General features: G+C 39.9%; 1 protein-coding gene and 1 long non-coding RNA gene across 5 annotated transcripts in view; one reads left to right on the top strand and one right to left on the bottom strand.

Annotated features, from left to right (window-relative positions):
- The window catches only part of GRB10 (growth factor receptor bound protein 10), a 262,309-nt gene extending 244,340 nt beyond the window's left edge, over positions 1-17,969 (top strand). For all 4 annotated transcript variants that reach the window (XM_072598162.1, XM_072598165.1, XM_072598161.1 and 1 more), the window contains 6 exons: positions 4,901-4,978; positions 6,092-6,208; positions 7,035-7,101; positions 9,649-9,736; positions 11,884-11,977; positions 14,706-17,969. In XM_072598162.1, coding sequence (XP_072454263.1) covers positions 4,901-4,978; positions 6,092-6,208; positions 7,035-7,101; positions 9,649-9,736; positions 11,884-11,977; positions 14,706-14,852 — 591 coding nt within the window. In that variant the 3' untranslated portion in view covers positions 14,853-17,969. The remainder of the gene's footprint in view (positions 1-4,900; positions 4,979-6,091; positions 6,209-7,034; positions 7,102-9,648; positions 9,737-11,883; positions 11,978-14,705) is intronic.
- LOC140497334 (uncharacterized) lies at positions 43-9,719 on the bottom strand. The gene is made up of 3 exons (XR_011964622.1): positions 9,630-9,719; positions 6,634-6,724; positions 43-624 (listed from the first exon to the last, which is right to left on the bottom strand). It is a non-coding gene; the product is annotated as an uncharacterized lncRNA (long non-coding RNA).
- Positions 17,970-24,508: the final 6,539 nt, after the last annotated feature.

Raw genomic sequence — 24,508 nt, 5'->3', positions numbered from 1 at the left:
AGAAGAAGTTGTAATATTAATTAATACAGTTTTAAACCATATTAAACTAAGGTAAAAGTAAAGATTTGCCAAGGAAAATACATCAGAAGAGAAAGTTGCTACTCACAGAAGTTCTATAGATACACTGTAATTTTCTCTCCTAATTAACTATCCTATTTTATTCTACCAAACCCCCTCTCTGTCTTTATATGAGTAAATATAAAATGATTATTTATATTTGATTCAATTGAAAAAACTCTTAACTAGTAATCTTGATGACCTCTGAGCCATGCTAACTCAGAATCTATGATGCTGTGAACTGATACTTAGCAGATCCCTTGCCCTTTTGTATTCTTGTTTCCCCATCTATGAAATAAGGGTGTTGGACCAGATGATGACTTGGGTCCCTTTCGGCTCCTTTTAGCTTTTGCCCCTTAATAATTTTTCTACTCTAAATCAGGGATGAAATTACAGTAGATTTTGAATCCTTCTAGTTGGCTGATGTATCAGAAATCTTTATTACTCTTTTAAATGTTTACCCCAGTTAATAAAGAACAGTAGCAGACGGTGGTGAAGGAGACCAGAACCTGAATCTCCTGTTATTCAATAACTCCCTGATGCCCAGGGTGAAAGATTCCTGTATTTCTGAAAGAAACAAACAGAAAGAAATTTGATTGGCAAGTGGATGACATTTAGAAATGCCTTCCCTTTCAAAATTCAGGTTTAGACTTTAACAACCTTTGGACCAGGGCAGGGATCTGGCACAAAATCCGTCGCTCACTAACATTTCCCTTCAGGGTTGGAGATACATCAAGGATCTGACAGCCCCACCCCCATAGCCTAGGGCAGCCCGAGAGGAAAAGGCAGATGAACCCAGTGGGGAAGTGGGGGCAGATCAATGCTGACTGGTTTTCCTCTCACCGCTATCCCAAGCAATATTGAGCAGGGATAATAAAAATTTAGCTTAGAGAAGCCTCTGCTATTTTAACCAGTTTTAACAAAAAGTGGTAGGAAATAGAAATCGAAAAGAGAAACATATAGAGAAAATATTTCTTCTCAGTAAAGGACAGATACAAACAGATTAGAAAAATCCTAGAATAAAATTTATTTTTATAAGTAAACTTTATTTTTAAATGATTTTTGTTACTTAAGCATTCACATTCTATCTCTCTTGCTAAACAAAAAAAGAAAAGAAAAACATAACCCTTGTAACACATATGTATTGTCAAGCAAAACAAATTCCCACATTGCCTGTATCCAAAAACATCTCATTCTGCATCTTTAGACCACCACTGTCTGTCAGAAGTGGGTAACCTTCATTAGTCCTGAAGAATTGGGATTGGTCATTATGTTGATCAGAGTTTTTAAGTCATAAGTTCATTTTAAGCCCCATTCTGTGTATGGCTTGAATTTTTCTATTTCCTTTCCTGAAAAGATTTGCATAGAAAGAAATCTAAGCTGTAATGTTAATGTTATATAACTCTCCTCGCTTCACATCAGTACCCTATTTTAAAGGTGCCTCCAGATCATTCAGTTTCTTGATCTTTAGAGCAGTTATTAGCAACTGCTAGGACACATATATCAAGTGGACTTCAAATGACCTGTGCCCTGGTGATTTATTTAATATCTTCAGGCCATGGGTATTTATTAAGCATTTACTATGTGCCATGCCTTGGGCTAAATGCTGGAGGGAGGAAAGGACAGAAAGTCTATGTTGGCCATCTTACAGTGTGTCACTGATCAAGAAAATCCACTTCAACTCAACATATATTTATCATTAAATCTCCCTTGTGTGCCAAGCATTATAGTGTACACTGCAGGGCGTGCAACATTTATTTTTAGTTTGTTCATTGGTTTTCAGGCTGGGTCTCCCTCTTTTGCTGAGGCTAGAAGTGCAGTGACCACTCACCAGCTCAGTCTCACTGCTGAGCCACCTGGAAGCTTTGATTTGCTCCATTTCCAACCTCTCCTTCAGCAGCCTGATGGCGCCTGTTCTTGGAGACTCACTCTATTTGGTGCCATATGTATACAGACCCAAATCAGCTTTAGTCCTACTACTGTTCAGAATTCCCAAGCTCAAGTGATGCATCAGATCTAGTCTCACTATAATAGAGACTACAGACATATACCACCATGCCCAATAGGATTCAGTGTTTAAATAAGCCGTAGTTGTGGCCTTCTGGGAGCTTATAATCTAATGAGGACACAGATTTTTTTTTTTTTAGTGCTTCAGAAGGTTTATTTAGTTATTGTAGATATTCCTTGAAACATCCATGCCAAATGAGATAAAAGCTCTGAGCACAATACCTTGTACATCAGTAGGCGCTATATAAATGTTTATTCTGCTCCGTTCCATTCACTGATAGATAATCTTTAGCCCATGAATTGCCATGGTAAAAAAATACAAGAAACCCTGTTCCCCATTGGACAAGTTTGTATACAAAATTAGCTTAACTGGTCATAAGACAATAAACATCACCCATTGGGAAGCTTACTCAAAGCCTTTTTTAGCTTGGTCATAGCGGCCATCACAGTTAAAAACTCTAGGCTAATGCCCTGTTATGATGACGCTTTGGGAGAGTTCTTTGGAGCAAACAAATCAGTCACAAATAACCAGGACACTTTGCAGTGAGAAAGGTGCAGGTATACCTGTCATCTGTCAAGGGTGATGTTCTAGCTACATTTGAACTTAATTCTTATCATTAGAGTTTACAAATGCACAACTATGATTCAGATTTACGGTTGACTAATGGGGAACAAGGCCTTCATTGGATGAGAAGAAAGTATGTGGAAGCTTTGTAAAATGCTGTCAAAATGGATTATAGCACTCTAATTAGATAGGCTTGTGGGATCTATAAACTCATTGATGTGGGTACTCTCTGACAGATGGCAACCTTGCCATAACTCCTTGTTCTATGCAACTGCTGTCCATATTCTTCTGTAGTTCCTCCAGGGACATTCTACATAGTATGTTGGAGGCTTTCCTCTAGGTCTCTTAATGTTTCATGGGTGCTATTACAGCCCTTATACTGCCTTTCTGATGACACTCTACTTACTGACTCCAGAGTCAGAATCCTGGCCAGAACTAATTGGGTAGATGCTATTAAAATAGCATAGAATAATTGTCTTCTGTTGGGATCAAAACATCAACTTAACAAGTTCACGATGGTGGAGGCATAGCTGAATAGTTCTGAAAAAAATCTAGGGGTACTGGTGGCCTCTAAGCTCAATCTGAGTTAGTGGTAGTGGTGAGGGATCTGTGACATGCAATGTGGTGAGGGAGAAACTATTGGCACCTTCCAGGGGAAGTGAAGAATATTTGTTTTCCAAATAAGAGGCTCTAGGCATTTCTCCAGGTCTGTGCTTTTCCCAGGGGACAATGAGACTGAGGGGACCCATGTGTCAGAGTCAGGGTGCCTGTTGTAAGGAAAGAAACAGCAGGGGCCAGAGTGTCCAGACACTACCACCTGACCCAACTGATAGATGAACGGGTCTGCATACCTCCCTGGTCCCCTTCACAAGGAATTCTGTCACTTTAAAGTTCATGCACCAGAGGGAGACCAGGTGAAACTCAGATTTTGGTTTTGTAGGGTCCCTTAAGTTCCTTCTAGGTGTTGGATGTCAAAGTGGAGCATAGCAGCCTTTAGCCATGGGCAACAGTGGGTATATGGCCTTCAGCCACTCCCACCTGATCACTCTGTCCCATGTTGGTATGGGACGTTTACCCTGAGGTTGATGGCAAGATCCAGAAGCAAGGCTGATGATGGAGGTTGAGGCTTCAGGCCCAGTGAGCATCCAGAGCAGTGTCAGAAAGGGAATTCAGGGATCCAGCCATTGGCGGTAAGCTGGCTGTCCTGGGCCTAGATGCAGTGTGCTTTCCCCACAGGACAGTGGGAAGTGAGGGGACCCATGATATGATAACAAAGTTAATAAGATCTGAAATGCTGTGAGAGGCATTAAGGTGTTTAGAACTAGTGAGATACAATAATGTCTTCCTTGGTCTGACCATATCCAGAGTATTGTAGAAAATTCTAGATGGCACATTTTAAGAAAGATGTTGATAGTCTTGTAAACATCTAGAAAGAGGACACCCAGGATGGTGAAGAAGCTCATTTAAAGTTCAGCTGAAGGAGTGAGTCATGTGGGGAATATGCATGGGCACCATGATAGCTGTCTTCGAGAATTTAAAGGAATGCCTTATGAAAGAGACACTAGACCTGTTCTGTTTTGCTCAAGAGGAAGTAAAGGCTTCAATGAGGTAGATTTAGACTTGATATCTGGAAAAATCTTCCTAACCCTTAAGAGCTGACCTCAAATAGAATAAGCTATGTCAGGGAGTGTAGTAGGTTTCCCCTCACCAGAAGTCTTTGACCAAAGTTGGAGGACCACTTGTGGGTTCCCTTGTGGAGGATGACCTTATCAGTCCTGAGAGTCACAGAATCACAGACTTCTTGGTCATCTCTTTCAAACCACACCCCCAAATGAATACCCTCTACCACATCATACCAAACAAGAGGTCATCCTGCCTTTCCTTCAAGACCCACAATGAAGGGGGGAACCTTCTACTACCTCCCAAGGCATCCCAGCCTCCATTTTGGATAGCTCTAATTTTTAGGAAGTTTTTCTTAGCATCAAGCGTTTTGTCAACCACTTAATGTCATTGAAAGAAACCGAGGCAGAGGTTAAATGACTTGTCCATGTTATACAGGTAGTAAATGTAAGAAATTAAAGGTGAATCTAGACCCTCCGACTCAAAACCAATGACCTTTGCACTGGATCCACCCTCTGTGCTATGAAACATTTTAACTGTTTAGCACTGCTCTCCGTTCTGTTTGTTGTTCATTATAATGAAATTCAACTGTATGATGGCTTTTGGTTTGAAAAAATATCTCTGTCACTGACCTTGTTCTCTTTTTTCCAGTATGGCATGCTCCTTTATCAGAATTACAGAATTCCACAGCAGAGGAAAGCCTGGCTTTCCCATTTCTCAGCTCCAGTGGTAAGTATTGGGGTAATCTCTTTACTTTGTGTGGGGGTGGAGTGGCCTGGAGAATTCTGGTTTATTACAGGTTTGTCAGATCAGATCACACATAACAGAAAAGTCTGACTGTAGCATTTCCATTTCACCAAAATTTATTTTCTCTTACAACATTCCTTTTCCATCTTGATTTTTATAATTTGATTGTTGCGTGCTGTTAGGATGCCTCCTTCCCTGTGCACCACCCCTCTATCCGTATAAGTGATGAAATATTAGTGATGATAATACTAGCTGGTCTTTAGGTTCAAAGAGTACTCGAAGTACGTTATGACATGCCAGAACAGCATTGTGAGGCCAGTAATGTGTATATCATGTCCATTTTACTGATGAGAAAATTGAAACTGAGAAGTAAGTGATATAACAATGATCAGACTGCTAGATGATAGCACGGCAAAGTTTGAGCCTCAGGCTCCCCTAAGTTAAGTCTAGTGATTTTTTTTCTGCTACACTATTGTGACTGAAAACTGGATTCTTTTTTTTTTCTTTATTATTTTCTCCTTTCAAGCATTTAATACCTGTTGTTGGGAAGCGGGGGTTCAATTCTTGTCACATTACAATGATGCTTTTTGGTGAGAAAAAGAGGAGTAGGGAAGCCCAGGAGACCAAGACAGGGAGAGAGGCATGCATCCCTCTGGGCCAGTTGATCTCAGCTTCCATGAGCCCTTTTCCCCAGAAGAGCTACTAATCCTGGTTCATTTCCCTGATGATAGAAATAGCACTCACCTAAAGGAAAAAAATCCTAAACTTGACCATGAGGCCTCTTCCACAAGTTGGAAAACCAGAGGTTTTCAGAGGCTCAGACCCTGAGGACCTTTATTTTATACGTGAGGACATGGAGGCCTAAAGTAGTCAAGTGTTTTTGTCTAACTGTAAAACAGTTTAGACAGGAAATCTCTTGAAACAAAGATGGGAAACTTTCTCCCTTAAGGAAATAAGGATTTTTCATCTGCCATAATCTAAAAATTTGTTGAAAGGAGGGGTGGAAGCAGGATTTTTTTTCTATTTTTATGATACTTATTAAGTACTCTCTGTATGCTGCTACAAGTTTTAAAACAGGCTGACGCTCTCTTCCAGCGTAGTGTGTCTGAGAACTCCCTCGTAGCAATGGACTTTTCTGGCCAAACAGGAAGAGTGATTGAGAACCCTGCTGAAGCTCAGAGCGCAGCCTTGGAAGAGGGCTATGCTTGGAGGGTAATATAATCTGTCCCTATCCTCTTTACTAAACCCCTTTGGTGAACTGGAACCTAACACACCACTATGTGGGTGTCCCAGTGGCCAGTGTAGACTAGTTCTTATGTGGATCATTCATACCTACATATTAAGAGTTCAGGTCTGCAAGAAGAAAATTTCCATATTGGAGCATTTCTCTCTCATTCACAACAATTAGCTCATCTCTGCCTTGGGGTATCTAGAAGAAGGTTGAAGGGAGAAGCAGACACAACAGATTCTTGACAATTTGCAAACCAGTTTTTGCAGATAAATATGTCAAATGAAGCACATTGTTTATAATAGAAGAGAGAAAAAGCCAGTGCTGTGGTTCATGACTTTTTTCTACTCTTTTTAACACTAGAGTGTAGAAAAGAAAGAACACCTAGCATGAGTTGGGCAAGTCTTACTTTTGTGATCTGAACAGCTGGTAGAGGACCTCATCCTCTTCTGCTGGTGGTCATTGGTTCATACCAGACATTACCAGCGAGGGTCTTCTCTCTGAAACACAAGGAGAGCCTCTTTATCCACACTGACAGAGTTGGAAATGGACTTAAAAAGAAAACAACACAAAAGTGTCACCACAGGCAGGTCATTTGTCCCCTCAGTCCACACAGGACCCTTGTTTCCTTTCAGTTACTGAAGGTTAAGGGTCTTTGGTAGGGCTTGTGTACCCCTCTAATCACCTCCTCAAAGTCTGCATATTCAGAGACATTTCCCACACCTCTTGTTGGGTTGTGTCACGGTTGCATGTCATGATTCAGCTATTTGTTCTGAAGTATTAATTGAGGGAATTTGGTGTCTTTTGCAGAAACGAAGCACAAGGATGAATGTCTTAGGTAGCCAAAGTCCCCTCCACCCTTCTACGCTAAGCACAGGTAAATTTGGGATGTATCTGTTCATTTGCAAAAGTGCTATTCACAAAGGCTATTTGATTTGATGGAAGAACACGAGATATGATGGAAGAACACAGAAGTTTGGGGCTCTGCTCCTGTCTACCTTGGGTGACATAGGCAAATTAGTCATGATAATTCTTGGGCCCTCAGTTTTCCTTGTCTCTATAATGAGAATGATCTCCAAGGTCCTTTTTGGGACTAAAATCCCAGGATGCTACCACACTAGCCCATCTTACACTCCAGGAGTTGGACTATAGCAATTAATTTCATTCAATTTAAGTAATTTATCAAGTTCTGCTCTTTCTGGGACCAGAAATTCTGAGATGGAGTGGTTACTTCAGGAATGATTGCTTTCCCATACCTGTGATTTCTATGCCACCTTCCCCTACCAAAACCAATTTTCTATCTGTGTTCATGTGTATACAAGTCATCTCCCCTGAAGGAAGAATATAAGCCCTCTGAGGGGAGTATTTTTTTGTATCGGCAGTATCTGGAATAAAGGCACTTGGTAAATGCTTGTCTATTGGGCTAGGTGTTGGAGGAGTACAAAGATGAATACAGTCCCTTTTCTCCAAGGGTGTATGCTGGCTGATTCAGACTGCTACATTTTCTGCAATTTATAGTATCAGGGTAGAAATAGCAGGTATAAAAGTAAATAAATGCAGAATATGTAAAAGTAAGGTACTCAGTTTTCTTGTGGTGGAATAAAGGGATCAGATGAAACCTTGCATAAGGGTTGTTTTTTTGAACTGACCAATTAAGGAAGCCAAGGGTTCTGCAAGATAGGAGCGCATTCCATGCATGGGTGACAGCTTCTGCAAAGCCATGGAGATGGGTAATGAAGTGTCATCGAGGGGCACATGAAGGAGACTATTGGATCATATCTCTGAAATCTTTTTTTTCTGTTAAATTTAACAAAAATCTGTTTTCCCCCTCTCCCACCATACTGAAAAGGAAAAAAAAAACAAACAACCTTTGTAACAAATATACATAATTTGACTAGGTTTTGAGTATCTGAGAAGGGGTACGACTATTCCTGAGGAGAGGAGTAGTGTACGATAAGCTTGGCAGAAACTAGGAAGGACCTAGACTGTGAAGGGCTTTGAATGCCAAGTGGGAGTCACCAGAACTTCTTGCGCTGGGAGGTGACGTGGTCAGGCTCTCACTTTTGGAGCACTCCTCTGGCAGCTGATTGGGGAGGGGAGAGACTGGAGGCAGGGACTCCCAGAGAGATGATAAGGGCCTAAAGAAGGGCAGTGGTCATATTGGTAGGGGTCAGTGGGGGCAGGGAGAAGGGAATAGATTTGAAAAATGTTGTGAAAGTAGAATCCACAGGGCTTGGCACATGATTTGGCTGTGGACTGTGAGGGAGGGCTCCCAAGATTGAATACCATGGTCACTGGAAGGATGGCAGTACACTCAATGAATTTTTTTGTTTTTTGTTTTTTAAAGTAGAGGTTAGGAAGAGGAAAGGGTTTGGGGGAGAAAGATAATGAGGTCTGTTTTATACATGTAGGTGTATCATGCTCTTCCTGTATCCAGTCTCCTTCCTCACCAATACATGCTTCATGCAGCCTCTAAAATAATCTTCCTAAGGCACAAGTCTAACTATGTCACTCCCCTTGCTCAAAAACCTTCTGTGGCTTCCTGTTGCCAGAGGATCAATTAACATCTTATTCTGGTTCTTAAGGACCTTGACAATCTGGTTAAAACCATCTTTCCAGTCATACTTTACATTATTCTTATTCCCATATGCTACATTTTTATGTAACAATCATAAGCTGTTTCTCAAATGCTTACTGTTGTCGCTGGACTCCTTCTTTATCCCCAAAGTACCCATACCTTCTCTGATACTCAGAGATAGGCATGGATTAATGCCAACAATGAATCTCACATAGTTGAATTTGCAGCATTTGAAATTTGTAATTATGTAAAATATGGTCATTGGTTCCAGCCCAATGGAAATATGCAGTATAACTTCTAATAATACATGGAACTCCTGATTCACACTACTTGGGAACTAGCTGTTATTGTATACATGTAATTTTTTTCCTGGTCAGGTATAAATTTCTCATGATCTACTGTTTTACATTACCAATTGCATATTAGAAATTTCCATCTGGAAGTCCCTTGGCCATCTTCATCTCTAAAATGAGGGTATTGGTAGGGTCAGTAGGGTCAAACTTAAATAAAAATAGATCCCTACATTAACTTAGAAAACCGCAAATTAGCATCATCTATGTTGTATTGTATTTTTTATTTATTTTGTTCCACCTTTCCCAATTGCATTTTAATCTGGTTCCGTTGTACTCCATCTCTGGTCTAAATGACCTTTAAAGTCCTTTCTAGTTCTTAATCTATGATTCTGTGATCATATGAAGTTAGGAAGTAGGATGGTTTATGGGAATGGTGGTAAAATGGCAGATGCCACTACAGACATATTAAGTTGTATTATAGTTTCATCAAGTATGTTAATAGTCTATGCAGTAAAAACAAAAACCGTAACTCACACTTTCTCCTCCCAAACAGTGATCCATAGGACACAAAACTGGTTTCATGGAAGGATCTCTCGGGAAGAATCCCACAGAATTATTAAACAGCAGGGGCTTGTGGATGGGTAAGAAAACAATTTCATTGAATGCCAGTAGAAATTCTGAAACAAATGATTGTGACCCGTAGCAAATGGAATTGTAGTAATAATAATAGTAGCTAATATTTATATAACACCTACTGTGTACTAGGCCCTGGGCTAAACAGTTTGCAATTCTTATCTCATTTGATCCTGAAAACAACTGTGGGAGGTAGGTACTATATTATGCCTCATTTTACAGACGAGCAACTGAGGCAAACAGAGGTCACACAGTAGAAATAAGTGTCTGAGGTCAGATTTGAATTCAGGTCTTCCTGACTCCAGACCCAGTGCTCTATCTACTGTGCCACTTAGCTGATAGGCAGAAAAAGACTAAATCGTTGGGGACTAGATAGTTTAGTTTAGACATAATACTGACTGCTTATTTTCAGGCACTCTGGTATCTAGTCCCTAGAAAAGGAATTCCCTCCCATTCTGATTTTATTTCATTGTGACAAGTTGTTGTGAGCCATCCGTCCACCCTGATGATTTGGCTCCCTCTACTCTACTCAATCAATTGTTTGGTAGAAAGTTGAATTTATTTTTCTTTTTGTGAAAATTTTAGTGTAAGACTTGATTGCTTTTTGTTCTGCAATCTCTAAAGAGGCAATGTAGCAGGATGGATAGAATACTGGGCTTTGAAATGAGGAAAACCAGGGTTTCTCTCTTTTGTCTTAACACTTGATGGTTATATGACTATGGATGAGTGAGTCGCTGACCTCTCTGTGCCCCAGGCATCTCCCAAGGAATTACCTATTAAGTCATAGAGGGGCACAGTCAGTGTGGGTGAATACAGTTTTCAAACAGGGAGTTCTCAGTGCCGATGGGGGCCACCTCCAGTCGTTCTGATCTATATCTGGCCACTGGACCCAGATGGCTGCAGAGGAGAGAGTGAGGTTGGTGACTTTACACAGCCCTCCCTCACTTAAATAAATCTGAATCACTTGTCAATCATGTCATCCCCTTCCTGATGATGACAGGTCCTCTTCTAGTACAAAGGACCAACAACCAATGATCCCATGCTGCTGAAAACTCAGATTCTTCAAGTATTTGTGTAAAGTTTCTGAAATATCTTGATTGATTGGGGGGAAAACAAACTTCATATAATTCTTGCTCTCATTAGATGTTTTCATCCACATCTGAGGGCTTTACAGTAGGGCTTTTTCACATATTTGATGAAATGACCTGTCTTAGAATTGTCATTGAAATTGAACCTCAGAATCATGAATCTGAACATAGGCTGTGACATCAATTTTAAGAAAAACTGAGTGACACATAGATGACAACACAACCCTGATGGCCTAGACCAGGAGTGGGGAGCCTGCAGCCTCAGGGTCACATATGGCCTTGTGGGTCCTTGGGTATGGCCTTTTGACTGAGTCGGAGTTTTGCAAATAAATCCTTTTATTAAGGTCTAGAGTCTCAACCTAAGCTAACTTTCTCAAAGTTAGTATCTTATGGGGACAGAGCGTAGATAGATAGTCACAATAGATAGTCACAATAATGTAGGCTGTGTTTTGTGGTTATGTTTTTGTTTGTTTTTTCTAGCTTTGGCTTATAAGGGCAAGGGTTCAGGGAATATAGAGAGAACTGCTGAACCTTAGATATCGAGTTCATCGTTAGGAAAGAGTCTTCCCTTTAGTTGTAGAAGAACCAGCTCCCCACAAGGGCTAAGAACTTACTTTTAACTCTTCATAATCAAAGCAACTATGTGGTATAGGATAGAGGGCCAGAGCTGGAGTCAGGAAGACCTGAGTTCAAATTTGACCTGAGATGTTTTCTGGCTCTGTGTCCTTCAACAAGCCATTTAACTTCTGCCTCAGTTTTCTGTCCTGTAAAATAGGGGTAATAATAGTATCTACCTCCCAGGGTTCTTGTAAAGGTAAAATGAGGTAATATTTGTATAAAACACTTTGCAAATCTTCAAACCATTCTATAAATGCTAGCTGCTGTTATTCTTGTGAATATATTAATAATAATTATTATTAATACTCAGAGCCACAGCTAATAAGAGTCAGGGACAATTTGAACCTAGGGTTTTCTAACTCCCAAAGTCAGAATTCTGTTATGATTTAGAACTAATGATTTTTACTGTTTTTACTTCAGTTGTAAACACATTCTTGTCCTTTCCTCAGGCTCTTCCTCCTTCGTGACAGCCAGAGTAATCCAAAGGCATTTGTACTCACCCTGTGCCATCACCAGAAAATCAAAAATTTCCAGATTTTACCTGTAAGTATAGATTTTGCCCGATGGTTTTTATGGTCTTTTGCTTTCTGTATCTTAATCTGGCCAGATTTTTTATCTTTAGTTTTCAACATAATTTAAATATAGCAAACTAGAAAAGTTAAGTATGGCAACGTATCGATGTTTACCTCTGCCTCCTCCCTCAGCAGATGACGTTTACTGAGAAGTGGAGGCCTCCTAATGGGACCCAGTCTCTTCACCCAGCCCTTCCTCTTACCCATCAGTCATAATAGAAAAGGTTGTCATCTGCCGTGACACCACACACAACCAGAATATTAGAATGTTAGAGCCAGAATGAACCTTAGTCCTTGAATCTTTGAGCTCCAAAATGGACTGGGGCTCTCGATGTTGGGGATAGAATGAAGCAACCTCTGTGCTAGGGGAAGTTGAGGAATGATCCAGGCACTAGAGAGTGATATCTGCAGCTGTGGTAGGAGAGGTTAGGTGGAGACAGGAGTTTTTCAGTGAGGAATGCACTATTTGTCACTAAGGGTGGTCTAGTTGCCATTTCCAGTAACCCTTTTGTAGATTCCCCAATACACATGAGTGTTTGTTATGGCTACTGTACTCTCCAGTACCAACACATGTCATCGGTATGGTACCATAGTGATGTACAGTTGAACCACAAGGAGTTCAATGGGTGGTTTTTGCAGTGAGGTTAAATCCCAAATTAATTACTGTGTTTTTCACTAGTTCTTCCATGGAGGTTAAAAAAGCAAATACAGGATAACTTGGTTTGCTTCTGAAAAGACCAGATAGTGTATGTACCTCATCTTCCCCTATCTTGACAATAATTATGTAAATACTGTTCTACAAGTGGTGCGTAGGGCTCTACTACCCCAAAAGGCACTTGTTGAAATCTGGGTGGAAAGGCTGTCTTGTTAGCTTCAGCCCAACCTTTCCAGAAAGGGGAATGCTAGTTGGTCAGGCCAGGTCCTGCCCCTTTGACCAGGTTTTATTTAGTAAGCTCTGTCCTCCCAGCCTGAAAATCAAGCTGGTTGCAGAGTAGGTTCATAGTGTAATCACTAGAATCTCCTTTTGGGATAGCATAGAGACTTCAGTGCTTTCTCTAGAAAAATCTGGAAGAGATTGACAAAATGGAAAGCAAAAGGAAAAAGAAATAAAAACAAGCTTTTTTTAAAAAAATAAACTAATTTGATTTTTTAAAATAAAAGAAAAAACAAGCTTTAGGTGACAAAAATGAAAAAAAAGAGAATTCATCACAAAAGAGGAAGAAATAAAGGAAATTATTAGAGACTTATTTTGCCCAATTACGCACCAGTTTCTGAAATCTTGCCTTACATAGAACTTCCCTATATTTGCTTTCACATCAAGTCAAAAAACAAAACAAAGCAATTCTTATGCCACGTAATAAAATAATTTTCCATTCTGTAGGCCCAAAGGATTTGTGTCTGATTGTAGGATATTGCCAGATCCATAAGCAAACTAAAGAATTACTGCTGTGTGGCCCTGACCAAGTTACTTCATATCAGGTTTCTCAGACGCAGAATGGGTGACATAATAGTATTAGTACTATCTATCCCACCTAGAAAAAGCACTTGGTAAACCTTAAAACCACCATGGAAATTTGACTTATCGTATGGTGTCATTAGATTGGCAAAAAGTCAGGAGTAGAAATGCTTTATTTTTGATATACATGCAATAATGGTACAGTCAGTCACACTGGTAGTCCACATGTCATGGCTACTTATGATCTCTGAGTTGATGCACGTAGGTCCTCCAGCTTTGGAAAGCATCTTGACAGGTTTTCTTTATTAGACCTTGGGTGTGCTTTGTAATGTCAACTTTGGAAATTGCAGAGGTGTGAGTCACTACTGGAGGTCACTGGGCGCGGGGGAGGAAGGTGAGGGGCACAGAATTGTAGCCTGTGCTTAGAGTCTGTGAAAGGTGCTTCTGGCCACAGCTGTGCTCTTAGAATTAAGGAGTGGTTCTGTGTTTAAATACACAAGGCTTGAACATTTTTGCAACAGTGGCAGCTGCCCTACATGTTGCAATTTTCCATTTTTCATCTGGATCCTAGAAGGTTTATGGTTGTCTAGTCCAGTTTTTTCATTTTACAGATCAGGAAACTGAGGTCAAAGAAAGTTAAAGTGACTTGTTGCAGGTCATACAGGGAGGAAGTAGCCGAGCTAGGATTCAAACTCCAAATTGAGGACTTTTTTGCACTATGTGCTGCACTGTTTGCTTGAATAAAAAAAGAGGTAGGGAGAGAACCACCCCCAAGGAACTAAGTGACGGCAAGCTGAAACCAAGAATTTTAAGTCAAGGGGGAAAACACCGTGCTGTTGAGAAGAGGAAGCTTTTGTGGGCACTTGGCCAAATAATTGAAAGTCAGATCTTAGCCCTAGAAGCTGCACGTCCTCCCAAGACCTGGTTGTTATTCCACTACTGGCTCAGTGTGTGGTCTTAAAGAAATAGTAGAATCTGTCTCTTCATTCTTTCTTGGATTCCTCATCTTTGGCGCCTTGGAATCAAGGCTGCTTGGTGGACCAAGCCATGACTATATTCTTTGAGCATTAGTTTAATTTTCTACCCTACTGTAATGTCCCCTGCTATTTTACCATGCAGTTTATTTGTACTATTTTCTGAAGTAAAGACTAATTTACCATATAATTGTGGGCTTTTTAAAGAAAATTATAGTAGACTTTTCGAGTTGTTCCATCTAATGTTGAAAGTATTTTTGTTCCTATAGTGTGAGGACGAGGGACAAATGTTCTTCAGCCTTGATGATGGAAATACCAAATTCACCGATCTGATCCAACTTGTTGAGTTCTACCAGCTAAACAAAGGAGTTTTGCCTTGCAAACTCAAACATCACTGTATCAGAGTGGCCTTATGACCCTGAATTTGGCTCTTGGTTGAAGACTGGATTTGCTAGAAGAAAAACTAAGAGAAAGTTAACACTGGAATGAATGAGCAGGTCTGTAAATTGGTTTAAAAATTGTATTCTGCACCTCGAGACTCTCAAAGGGATGGATTCAGTGGGTGCCAACAGACCAAGGTCCTCCTGGTCTGTCCAACACCTAAGAATGATCTGCTGCTGAGTATCCCAGCACACCTTCCTCCCCTTGCCAAATAAAGGAAGGCATGTAGAATTGTGTGCAAATTTGAGACTAAACTGGAATGATCGTCTTGACTGGGCCACTTAACAGGAACAGGTTTTGAAGAGAAATCAGTGGAAAAGGACTCTTGCCCTGGAATAATCTTGACAATTAAAACTGGTGTGTTTACTTTTTTTGTATTGATCACTTTTTTTTTGCACTCCTACTTTGTTTTGGATATTGTATACAGCCTATATTAGGACATGATGTGGCTTTTCAATTTATACAGGAGCTAAAAAGTCTCCACTTGTCAGAATTAGCAGACCTAAAGTGTTGGGTCTCAGCATTTCTCCAAGGGCAGTTTCTGCTCTTAGCTGATTGAAGCAGTGTGAAAATCAGTGTCAATTCAGTTCTAAAACTATAATTCCACCATCCAGTGGACTTTGAAAATCATTTTTGAAGTTTTTATACTTAGGGAAATGACTGGTATACATGTAGCATAATTAATGGACCCAGTCGTGAGACCCCAGTCTAGTCATCCAATTTCTGTGCACAAATGTTTGAACCTTTTGTTGTTAATATATGTGTTATATTCCCCCCCCCCCCCCCCCATCAAATAGTTTTTATTCTTTAGGAAATTCACTGTTACACAATCACAACTGAATGACCATGCTCGTGGTTTCAGAAGAGCTGGTTTCTATGAAAAATCGCCAGTGCTGATCTGCTTATTAGGACAGATGATCAGCCTTTTTTTTTTTCCTTAGCTTAATGTTCTCCATGGTCTTCAGTTTCTTTCAGAAACACCTCCATATTACCACCATTAGCCTGTTGAAAGGCTAAGTCATGCTACAGAAGGCAGCCTAAGCCCCTGCTGTGGGTATAGTTCCAGGAGTTTAAAAGAAAAATGGCTCCTATTTTGTTTACTGCAGTGAGTGTCCTGAGTGTCTCCATGGTGAGAAACATACACAAACAAGAAAACGGACACAGACTCAACCTGACATTTAAGAGGTTTTGACCTTGTGACCTCCATCCTGCTGAAAGAAAACACACACACACACACACACACACACACACACACACACACACACACACACGTAAGCCAGCTGACTGCAAACCGATTCAGAGTCTACTATACTACTGGCTTATGATCAGAATTGCCTCGTTGTAAATGTTTAAATTGACTACTTAGTCATGACACAATATTGGCTTTCCTTTTTTCTGATGAGCCGGAAGGACCGTGGCTACGGTCTTTCCCGATTTTTCCATCCCACATCTCTCAGTCCTTGCCTCTTACCCTGAACATAGAAACCAGGCATGAAAATAGCCATTTCCCCCTTTTCTCTGCAGATTGGAAAGTGCTTACTTGAAAGGGTGTTCAGACTACTGTGGTGAACAAAATAGTTTTCTTTTAACATAGCAGTGAGAATGCGGACTGGCTCCCCAAGTGATGTTAGCCACTGGATTGCTTTAAAAATCCTCTCTGCTGAAGGAAAAAAACCATTTCATACTGCTCTTTGGTCATCATATATAGCTTTGACAGTAGTTTAAGACAAAAATGTAACAAGCTTAAGTAATACATATCAGCTATAACTATGTCAACGGTATAGAAACACTGTATTTTAGTTTACAGATCACGTTCTAGTATTTTCCATGAAATGTCTGCTTAGAAGATGGAGATTCTTTTTTTAGCAAAATGTGTTTTTCAACTGCAATATGGAACTGCATTTTCCTGCCTTTTTTTTCTTTCTAGCCACTCTTTTCAAACAATCAGAAATTTGGCAAATAACTGTTCATATTTCCAACTTCACTTTGCATGCCTGATTCAGCCTCACTTTGGGGGGAAGACACAACTATTATAAACTTTTCTATTTGGTGGATTGAAATAAACCTTTTTTCGGTTTTTTGGCTATAAGATTTCTTTTCTGTTAACAGATTGGTTCCAAAAATGCATTTCCCCCCTCCACCCCACCCACCACCAGGAGACAGCTAGTATTTGCAGTGTTTTGTATTTATAAACTTGCATTTTATTTAAATGGAGATAAATAAAAGTTTGACTATGAATCACAATTTTGTACGTATGTAGATGGTTGACTTAGTCTTTTGTACTTTTCCAGCCTAAGTGAACTGTTTGAGGGAGTAACCAGTCTCAGAGTGGCCACAAGCTTACTCTACCAACTCACAGCTCACTTTCCACTTCCCTTTGTGCTGGGTCACTGAGAGAGTACCACCCTATAACAAACCAACCAACAAATCCAGTAGAATCAGCTGGCTTCCAGCTTAGCAAACCAAGGACTGAAGGACATTTGATTTTTATTTTTGTATTTAAATGACATGAATGTAAAGGGGATGCTCAGGGTTGTTTTGGAGCCTGTTGAATTTTTTTTTTTTTGTCTTTACCTGTGATTTTTATTTTCTAAATGAATACTTCATGTAGCAATCTTGAATATGTTGAGAAGGAAAATGCCAAACAGTTTTGGTAATAGAAGTTAGTAGTTAAGTTATGTTACACTAGGTGTTAAAGTACAGAAAGCTTTTATTTGTTAAACCTTGAAGAAACACGTGCCTCAGTTTAGATGTTTTGTCTTATCTTTTCTGCACTAAATAAATACCTGACAGTTTGACCAATCAATGCACCTTTCCAGTGGCAAGACTTGCTTATCGTAAATTATATTTGTCACAATGCAAGATGTAGTAACTGTAAAATGGAATAAAGTTGAAAAGTTTTCAGGGAATGCAAAAGGTATTAACTTAAAGACAAAACCTTTATTCAGTATGCTTTGCTTCATACTGTAAATAGCTTTTGGGCTTGTGAACCTAATTGTAATCTATCTTTCAGGTATTTTTGTACAAATAAGGGACTGATATTCTGTTTCTTGTAATTAGAAATAAACATTAATACAATGCTATTCATTTTATACTGCTGTTAATATCTGGTTTCTATGTTTAAAATTTTTTTTGCTGATTATCAGGCAAAATACTGAAAGGTTCTTAAGGTATTAAACTTGCTCCAATACAGTAATGACCCTGTGGTCTCATCGTTTATGTGGGTGTTCCTTCCAATGACCCAGAGAGCAGCCCATCCATACCTAACCATTCTGTATGAGTCTAGTAGATGACCTCCTCTAAATTTGCCATGGGAACCACCCAGTATGCTGAGGCCTTCCTTATATTTCTGTGGATACCAAAGGAGCCCCAGGGCTGATGATCCCCCCCTTTGTCTTTGAGACCAGCTCTTCTGTTTTTCTGGCTATGTGTTTACTTGATAAGATAATTTCTGCTACTGCTCCTGGGTAATTTCTTATTTATATTGTGGTGCAACCTATTCACTTGAAATATTCTAAAAAGATACTTATTTCCAGCTTCTAAAATGGCATACCAGAAGTCGATTTAATTTAAAATTTCCAAAGTTATTAGCTATAGATCTGGAGTTTAATGGAACTAATTTGCAATTTCTTGTTAATGGAAACTGGCATTTTCTTTTCTTCTCAGTATTCTGTCCCCCTGTTCCATGCTGCCTCTTCAAGCCTAAAGCTTAGAGGAAATATTAACAAGAATTTGGGGATGGAAAGAGACAATTAAGGGTCCCGGTAATCAACTGATACCCGTACTTATTTTTTTTAGCGTGTTGTAAAAATTCTGTTCCATTCATCTCACCGTTAAAAAATACATGTAGCCATGGCTGAAATGCCACGTTCTGGATCAGGTTCCAGTGTTTTTTATCAAAGGGATATTTCATATCTGCAGACTCATTGCCCACATCTCCGCCTCCATCTCCATCACAGCCTTGATCCCTGCATTAAGCCTTGTATCCCCTCTGTTGTCCTAGACCGGTCTACAATGGGTGCTTCCACTTTGTCTCCCACTTTCTTCTTACAGTTTGGCTTCCACCTTGATTCCATTGAAGCTAGTGATCACTTAGTTGCCAAATCCAGTAAGTTTTTCTCAGGCCTCATTCTCCTCGACTTTTCTGCAGCTGGAGACACTGCTGATCACTGTCTTCTAGATGTTCAGGACACCCCTCTCTCCTGGATCTCCTTCCTCTCTGCCTGCTTCTTCTCAGTCTCCTTTGCTTGATTCTCATCCTGATCGTGCCCTCTGACCATAGATGACTCACAGGGTTCTGTTCGGGGCCTCCTTCTCTTGTCCTCTATCCTCCTTCACTTGGTGATCTTTCATCATCATCCATTGATTTAATTACTATCTCTGTGCTAATGATTCTCAAATCCATCTATCCTGCCCCAAACTCTCTACTAATTTCCAGTCTCTCATGTCCAGTTGCCTTTCAGACCTCTTATTACAGACATCCAGTAGTCATCTTAAACTAAACATATCCAAAACAGAGCTCATTGTCTTCCCCCCTCTCCTACCTTCTCTGTTGCTCAGGCTCACAACCTAGGAGTCATTCCAGCATCCTCTCTCTCTCTCCTTCCTCCCCACATTCAATCCATTGCCAAGGTCTCTTTGCAACATCTCTCCAATATGGCCCCTTCTCTCCTCTGACGTTGCCACCCCTCTCTGGTGCAGCTCTTATCTCACACCTTGATGACTGCAGTAGCCTTTAGTGGGTCTGCCTGCCTCAAGTCTGTCTCCACTGCAATTCATTCAACTACCAAAGTGATTTGCATAGAGCACAGGTCCAATCCTGTCATTCTCTTACTCAAAAAATTCTGGTGCCTCCCTATCACCTCCAGGATCAAATAGAAAGTGCTCTGCTTGGCATTCAAAGCCTTAATAACCTTTCTCAGCCCTTCTTAATTCTAGGATTTTCTCTCTGCTGATTATTTCCTGTTTATTCTGTAATGTAGCTTGCTCTGTAAAAATTAGATGTTGTCTTTCCTATTAAATTGTGAAGATTTTTGAGCAGGAATTGTCTTTTACCTCTTTTTGTATCCCCAACACAGTGACTGGCACATAATAGGCACTTGGTAAGTATTAATAGATTACATAAGATTTAATAAAATTTCTTAAAATGCCATGAAAGTTGCTAACTAATCAACCATAGAATTATAGCTTTAAAGCTGAAAGGGATGTTAGAGGTCATTGGGTCCAGCTCCATTTAACAGATACAGAAGTGCAGGCACACCCAACTAGTTAGAGTGAACCCGGGACTAACTTTTCTCCCTACTTAAATGGATAGAAAAGGATCTCTGATTTTACAGAGATTGCATCAGACAAACTGTATATTTGCTTTCCTCTTTTGGGGACATAGACATTGGTCAAAAAAAGGGGGACTTAGAGATGGGGATGGGGCATTGAACAGAAAAGAAAGCAAATGGTAGTTGAATGCATAAATCACCAGCCTTCTTTTACCTTTGCAGGATCCTTTAGGCCCAAACCAAAGGGCCAACCACTGGCCAACATCTTCACTTGTAGAACTGGACTCAAGTCCAGGTCTTGGTTTAGAGTGTGTGTGTCAAAGATGAAAATAAGTCACATTTTGATCTTCTCTATTTTAAGTTTGACTTTTTTATCCTCTTAACATTGATTTATGAAATTTCAGTCCTATTGAGCAAAAACTGTAATACTGTAATTGTTTGTAATCTTTCCTCATCGTTACTCATTTTGTGACAAAGATGGCATTACTGAGTGTCAGTTACCAGTAGATGGACAGTCCAGTCTTTAATTGGTTTGCTTGTAGTCTGTGAATAAGATCATTCAATTCATACCCAACTCAGCGTAATGGATGAAATGATTCAGTGATCTCTGTTTTGAGCCCTATTTTACTTTTCAATTAAAATTAGTTATATCTGTTTACATTAAACATGACCACTTCCCCCTTTGGAATTTTATGAAGTCTTTGTACAATTTCAGTTATTCCCTCAAATCCTTACTCTTGTTGGCCCACTTGTGTGTGTGTGTGTGTGTGTGTGTGTGTGTGAGAGAGAGAGAGAGAGAGAGAGAGAGAGAGAGAGAGAGAGAGAGAGAGAGAAAGAGAGAGAGAGAGAAAGAGAGAGAGAGAGAGAGGGAGGGAGGGAGAGAGGGAGGGAGGGAGGGAGGGAGGGAGGGAGGGAGAGATGATAGGATGGGAAATGATTGAGCATCAAGTTTAATCCAACCCCTAGGTTACCTTGCAGTGAGAGAGGCTCTATTAAGGCAGATAAAATTCAAGTTAGTGAAACCTGAAAAGAATAGCCAGAGAACCTTCTGTCTATGAGGGAAAGGATCATTTGTCAAACAACCTAACTTCTCCCTATTTTACAGGTAAGAAAAGTGAGGTTCGTATATATGATGTGACCACTCATGATTAAAGGACTAAAAATGAAGGCTTCCCGATTTCTGAGGCAGAGCTCTTGATGCCCCTGCATCTCATATTGCTTGAGTTCTTCTGTTGATTGAAAATAAGATAATTAGGACCTTGCAGCACTAGGCAGTGAAGTGGCTAGAGCACTGGGCTTGGAATCAGGAAGACATCTTTCTGAGTTCAAATTCAGCCTCAGACACTTACTAGCTATGTGATCCTGGGCAAGTCACTTAACCCTGTTTACCTCAGTTTCTTCATCTGTAAAATGAGCTGGAGAAGAAAATGGCAAACCACTTTAGTATCTTCACCCAGAAAATCCTAAATGGGGTCATGGAGAGTTGGATACTACTGAAACAACTGAACGACAAGATGTGACTAGTTGCATTCAAAGGTGTGCAAGGTGCTTCAGGATGTTTTTTCAAAGATTTACTACAACTTAGTTACATTGCAGAAAAGAGACTCATCGCTTGACTTTTCTTTTAAGTTGACTTTTAAAAGGAAATCTCTTTTGCTAATTAATCTAGCCCTTATTCTCAGGGAAGACAGTGAGGTATAATAATAAGAGCACTGAGTTTGGAGTCAGGATCTGAATTTGAATCCTGTCTGTGCTGTTTACTATCTGGTGTGAGACCTTGGTTAAATGACTAAACCTCTCTAGGCTTCAGTTTCCTCACCTGTTTAAAGGAGGACTTTGGACTTGAGGAACTCCAAAGCCCATCTTTGGTCAGATGCTTTCCATGTTCCAGGAAGCCTGAAGCTAGAACCTATTCACTCCAGTTAGAGAATCAATGGGGGATCAAAGGGGACAAAAGGGAGTGCCTGCATTCACAATCACTGGCCCACATGTCTAGAGCTACAGTTTGACTGGGCATATTTACTGTATTACTCTTTATTAATATGATTATAGATAGCTTCCCATTGCATCTTTTGTACTTACATCCCATAAAATATGGCGTCCCTTCTAAAGCCTCCAGCTCCCCTTTCCCATCTTGATTTCCCAGGACCAGTTCTGGCACTAACTTGGGTGCTTTATGATTTTATCGTTACTGGTTTCTTCAGCTGAAGCAGCGCATATTTGGTCAACAGAGGGCGCTCCAGGTGTTTTAAAAACACCCTAAGGCAAAGAGGAGAAAGTTGGAGAAAGTGGAAAGTGAATCTTCCAGTTTCAGGAGAGAATTAGACCTGTATGGTTAAATTTCTCCCTGTTGGAGGGGAGCGAAGGGGGTGATGTTAAATTACCTTCTTATTCTAGGAGAGAGAGAAAAGAAACAAGAATTTTCTTTTTTATTTTTATTAAGGACTTAGTACGTATTGGACAATGCGGAGTCTGGGGAAACACAAACAAACGAGCTAATTTTGCAGCATCAAGGAGTTTATGTTCTCATAAGGAAAGACTACACATAGAGGAGAACTGAAAAGGAGAGGGGTAGAGGAAGGGACCCATTCTGGGTCAAGGCTCCCCCTCACAAGGAGATAAAGAGTTGAACCAGGAGTGAACTAAACATGGCTTGGGCCTTTCGTGAAGTTGTGGTCTGGGCAAGGAACTCACTAATAAAAAGAGATCCCAGGTTACAGGTATCTCAAGAGGTTCAGGGCTGCTAGTAAAGGGATAAAGAAATCCAGAGAATGAATTGATCTGGGGTGAAGTGAAAATGGAAGGAATATTCTTCAAACAGCGTTAGGGTAACTTAATAAAACCCAGTACAAGGAGTCTTACTTTAAGACATAGTTCAAAGTTTGGTTGTAATAGTTAATTAACCAATGTGACTTTGAGTCACTTCTCGGGACCTCAATATTGACATCGATAAATTGGAAAGATTAGACTAGATGATGTCTAAGATGTTTTCCAATCCTAAAATCATACGATATTTTCCTACTTTTCACATAAAGGAAAAAATTAGAAAACTATAAACTCTGCAAGCTCATAATTTCTGTATCTCCCATATACCTAGGACAGTAATCTGTACACTATAATACATATTTGCTGAATTGTACAAATTATTATTTAAGAAATACTTGAATCTTAGACACTTTGCAAAACAACTTTAATATACTACCACTAGAATGGCAAATATATACGTGGTACATATGTGCTAAATGCATGCACATACATGTGATGATATATTTCATATACATATATGAAAAAGTTCAGTTTTGGCAGATGAAGAAACAGGTGCTTGAATATATTGTTGGTGTGACTTTAGATGGCTGCAAACACTTTGGAGAACAATTTGGCAATATATAAATCAAAACCAAATCATCCGTCTACTTAACTTCCTATTTCTATAGATGGCATCGCCATCTTTCCAGTCACCAAAGTTCACAACTCTGAAGTCATCTCTGACTCTTCCCTTTCCCTTAATCCCCACAGCCAGTCAGTTGCCAAGTCTTGTTAATGCTACCACTACAACATTCTCATATCTACTCTCTTTTCTCCACACATCTTCTACTTTAGATCAAGCTCTCATCACTTCTCACTTGGCTAATTATAATCGTCTCCGAATTTCCTCCCTGCCTCCAGTCTCTCCCTTCTCATATGCATAAGCTGCCAAATTGATATAAAACCAAGATCTGACTATGTTGCCACCTTCTCAAAAAAAAAAAATAATAATCAATGGCTCCCTGTTGTTCTCAGGGGGAAAAATAAATCCCTTAACCTGGAATTTGAAGCCTTTCATAATCTGATCCCTACCCACCTTTCCAGTCTTCTTGTATATCGATCTTCACGCATTCACGTTTCCAGTAAATGGCCTCCACTTGTTCCCCATCAAACCTTTCATTCTATCTTTTACTTCTTTGCCTTTGCACAAAAGATCTTACCTTTCTAGAATGAATTCCCTCCTCCCCGCTGTCCTACAGAATCACTAGTTTACTTTAAAGCATAGTATAGGTACCATCTCCTACACAAGGGCTTCTTCCCAGTTTTTAGTTCTCTCTTCTTGAAATTCGTCTGTATTCATCTCAACTCATTTTCTCATGTATTATATACTCCAATAGATTGTAATTATGCAACTATATTTTTTCTAAAAAAAGAAGAATTAGGATAAGGAAGAAAAATAAGAACAAAAGTTGCAGAATTTTGTAGAGGTTTCAAAGAGGTCATCTTATTGGTTTGTTAATTTTTCTGGTTCTTTCTTGATAAGAACTAGGGGTTCTGGGTAAAGTTTTGCAAGCTCCCTGGTTCAGGCCCTCATTACCTCATATCCCAACAAT

The sequence above is a fragment of the Notamacropus eugenii genome, chromosome 3 (assembly GCF_028372415.1).
Source record: "Notamacropus eugenii isolate mMacEug1 chromosome 3, mMacEug1.pri_v2, whole genome shotgun sequence".
Lineage (NCBI taxonomy): Eukaryota > Metazoa > Chordata > Mammalia > Diprotodontia > Macropodidae > Notamacropus > Notamacropus eugenii.
Note: the sequence above shows the minus strand (reverse complement) of the source record. Positions and strands in the feature narration are given on the sequence as shown.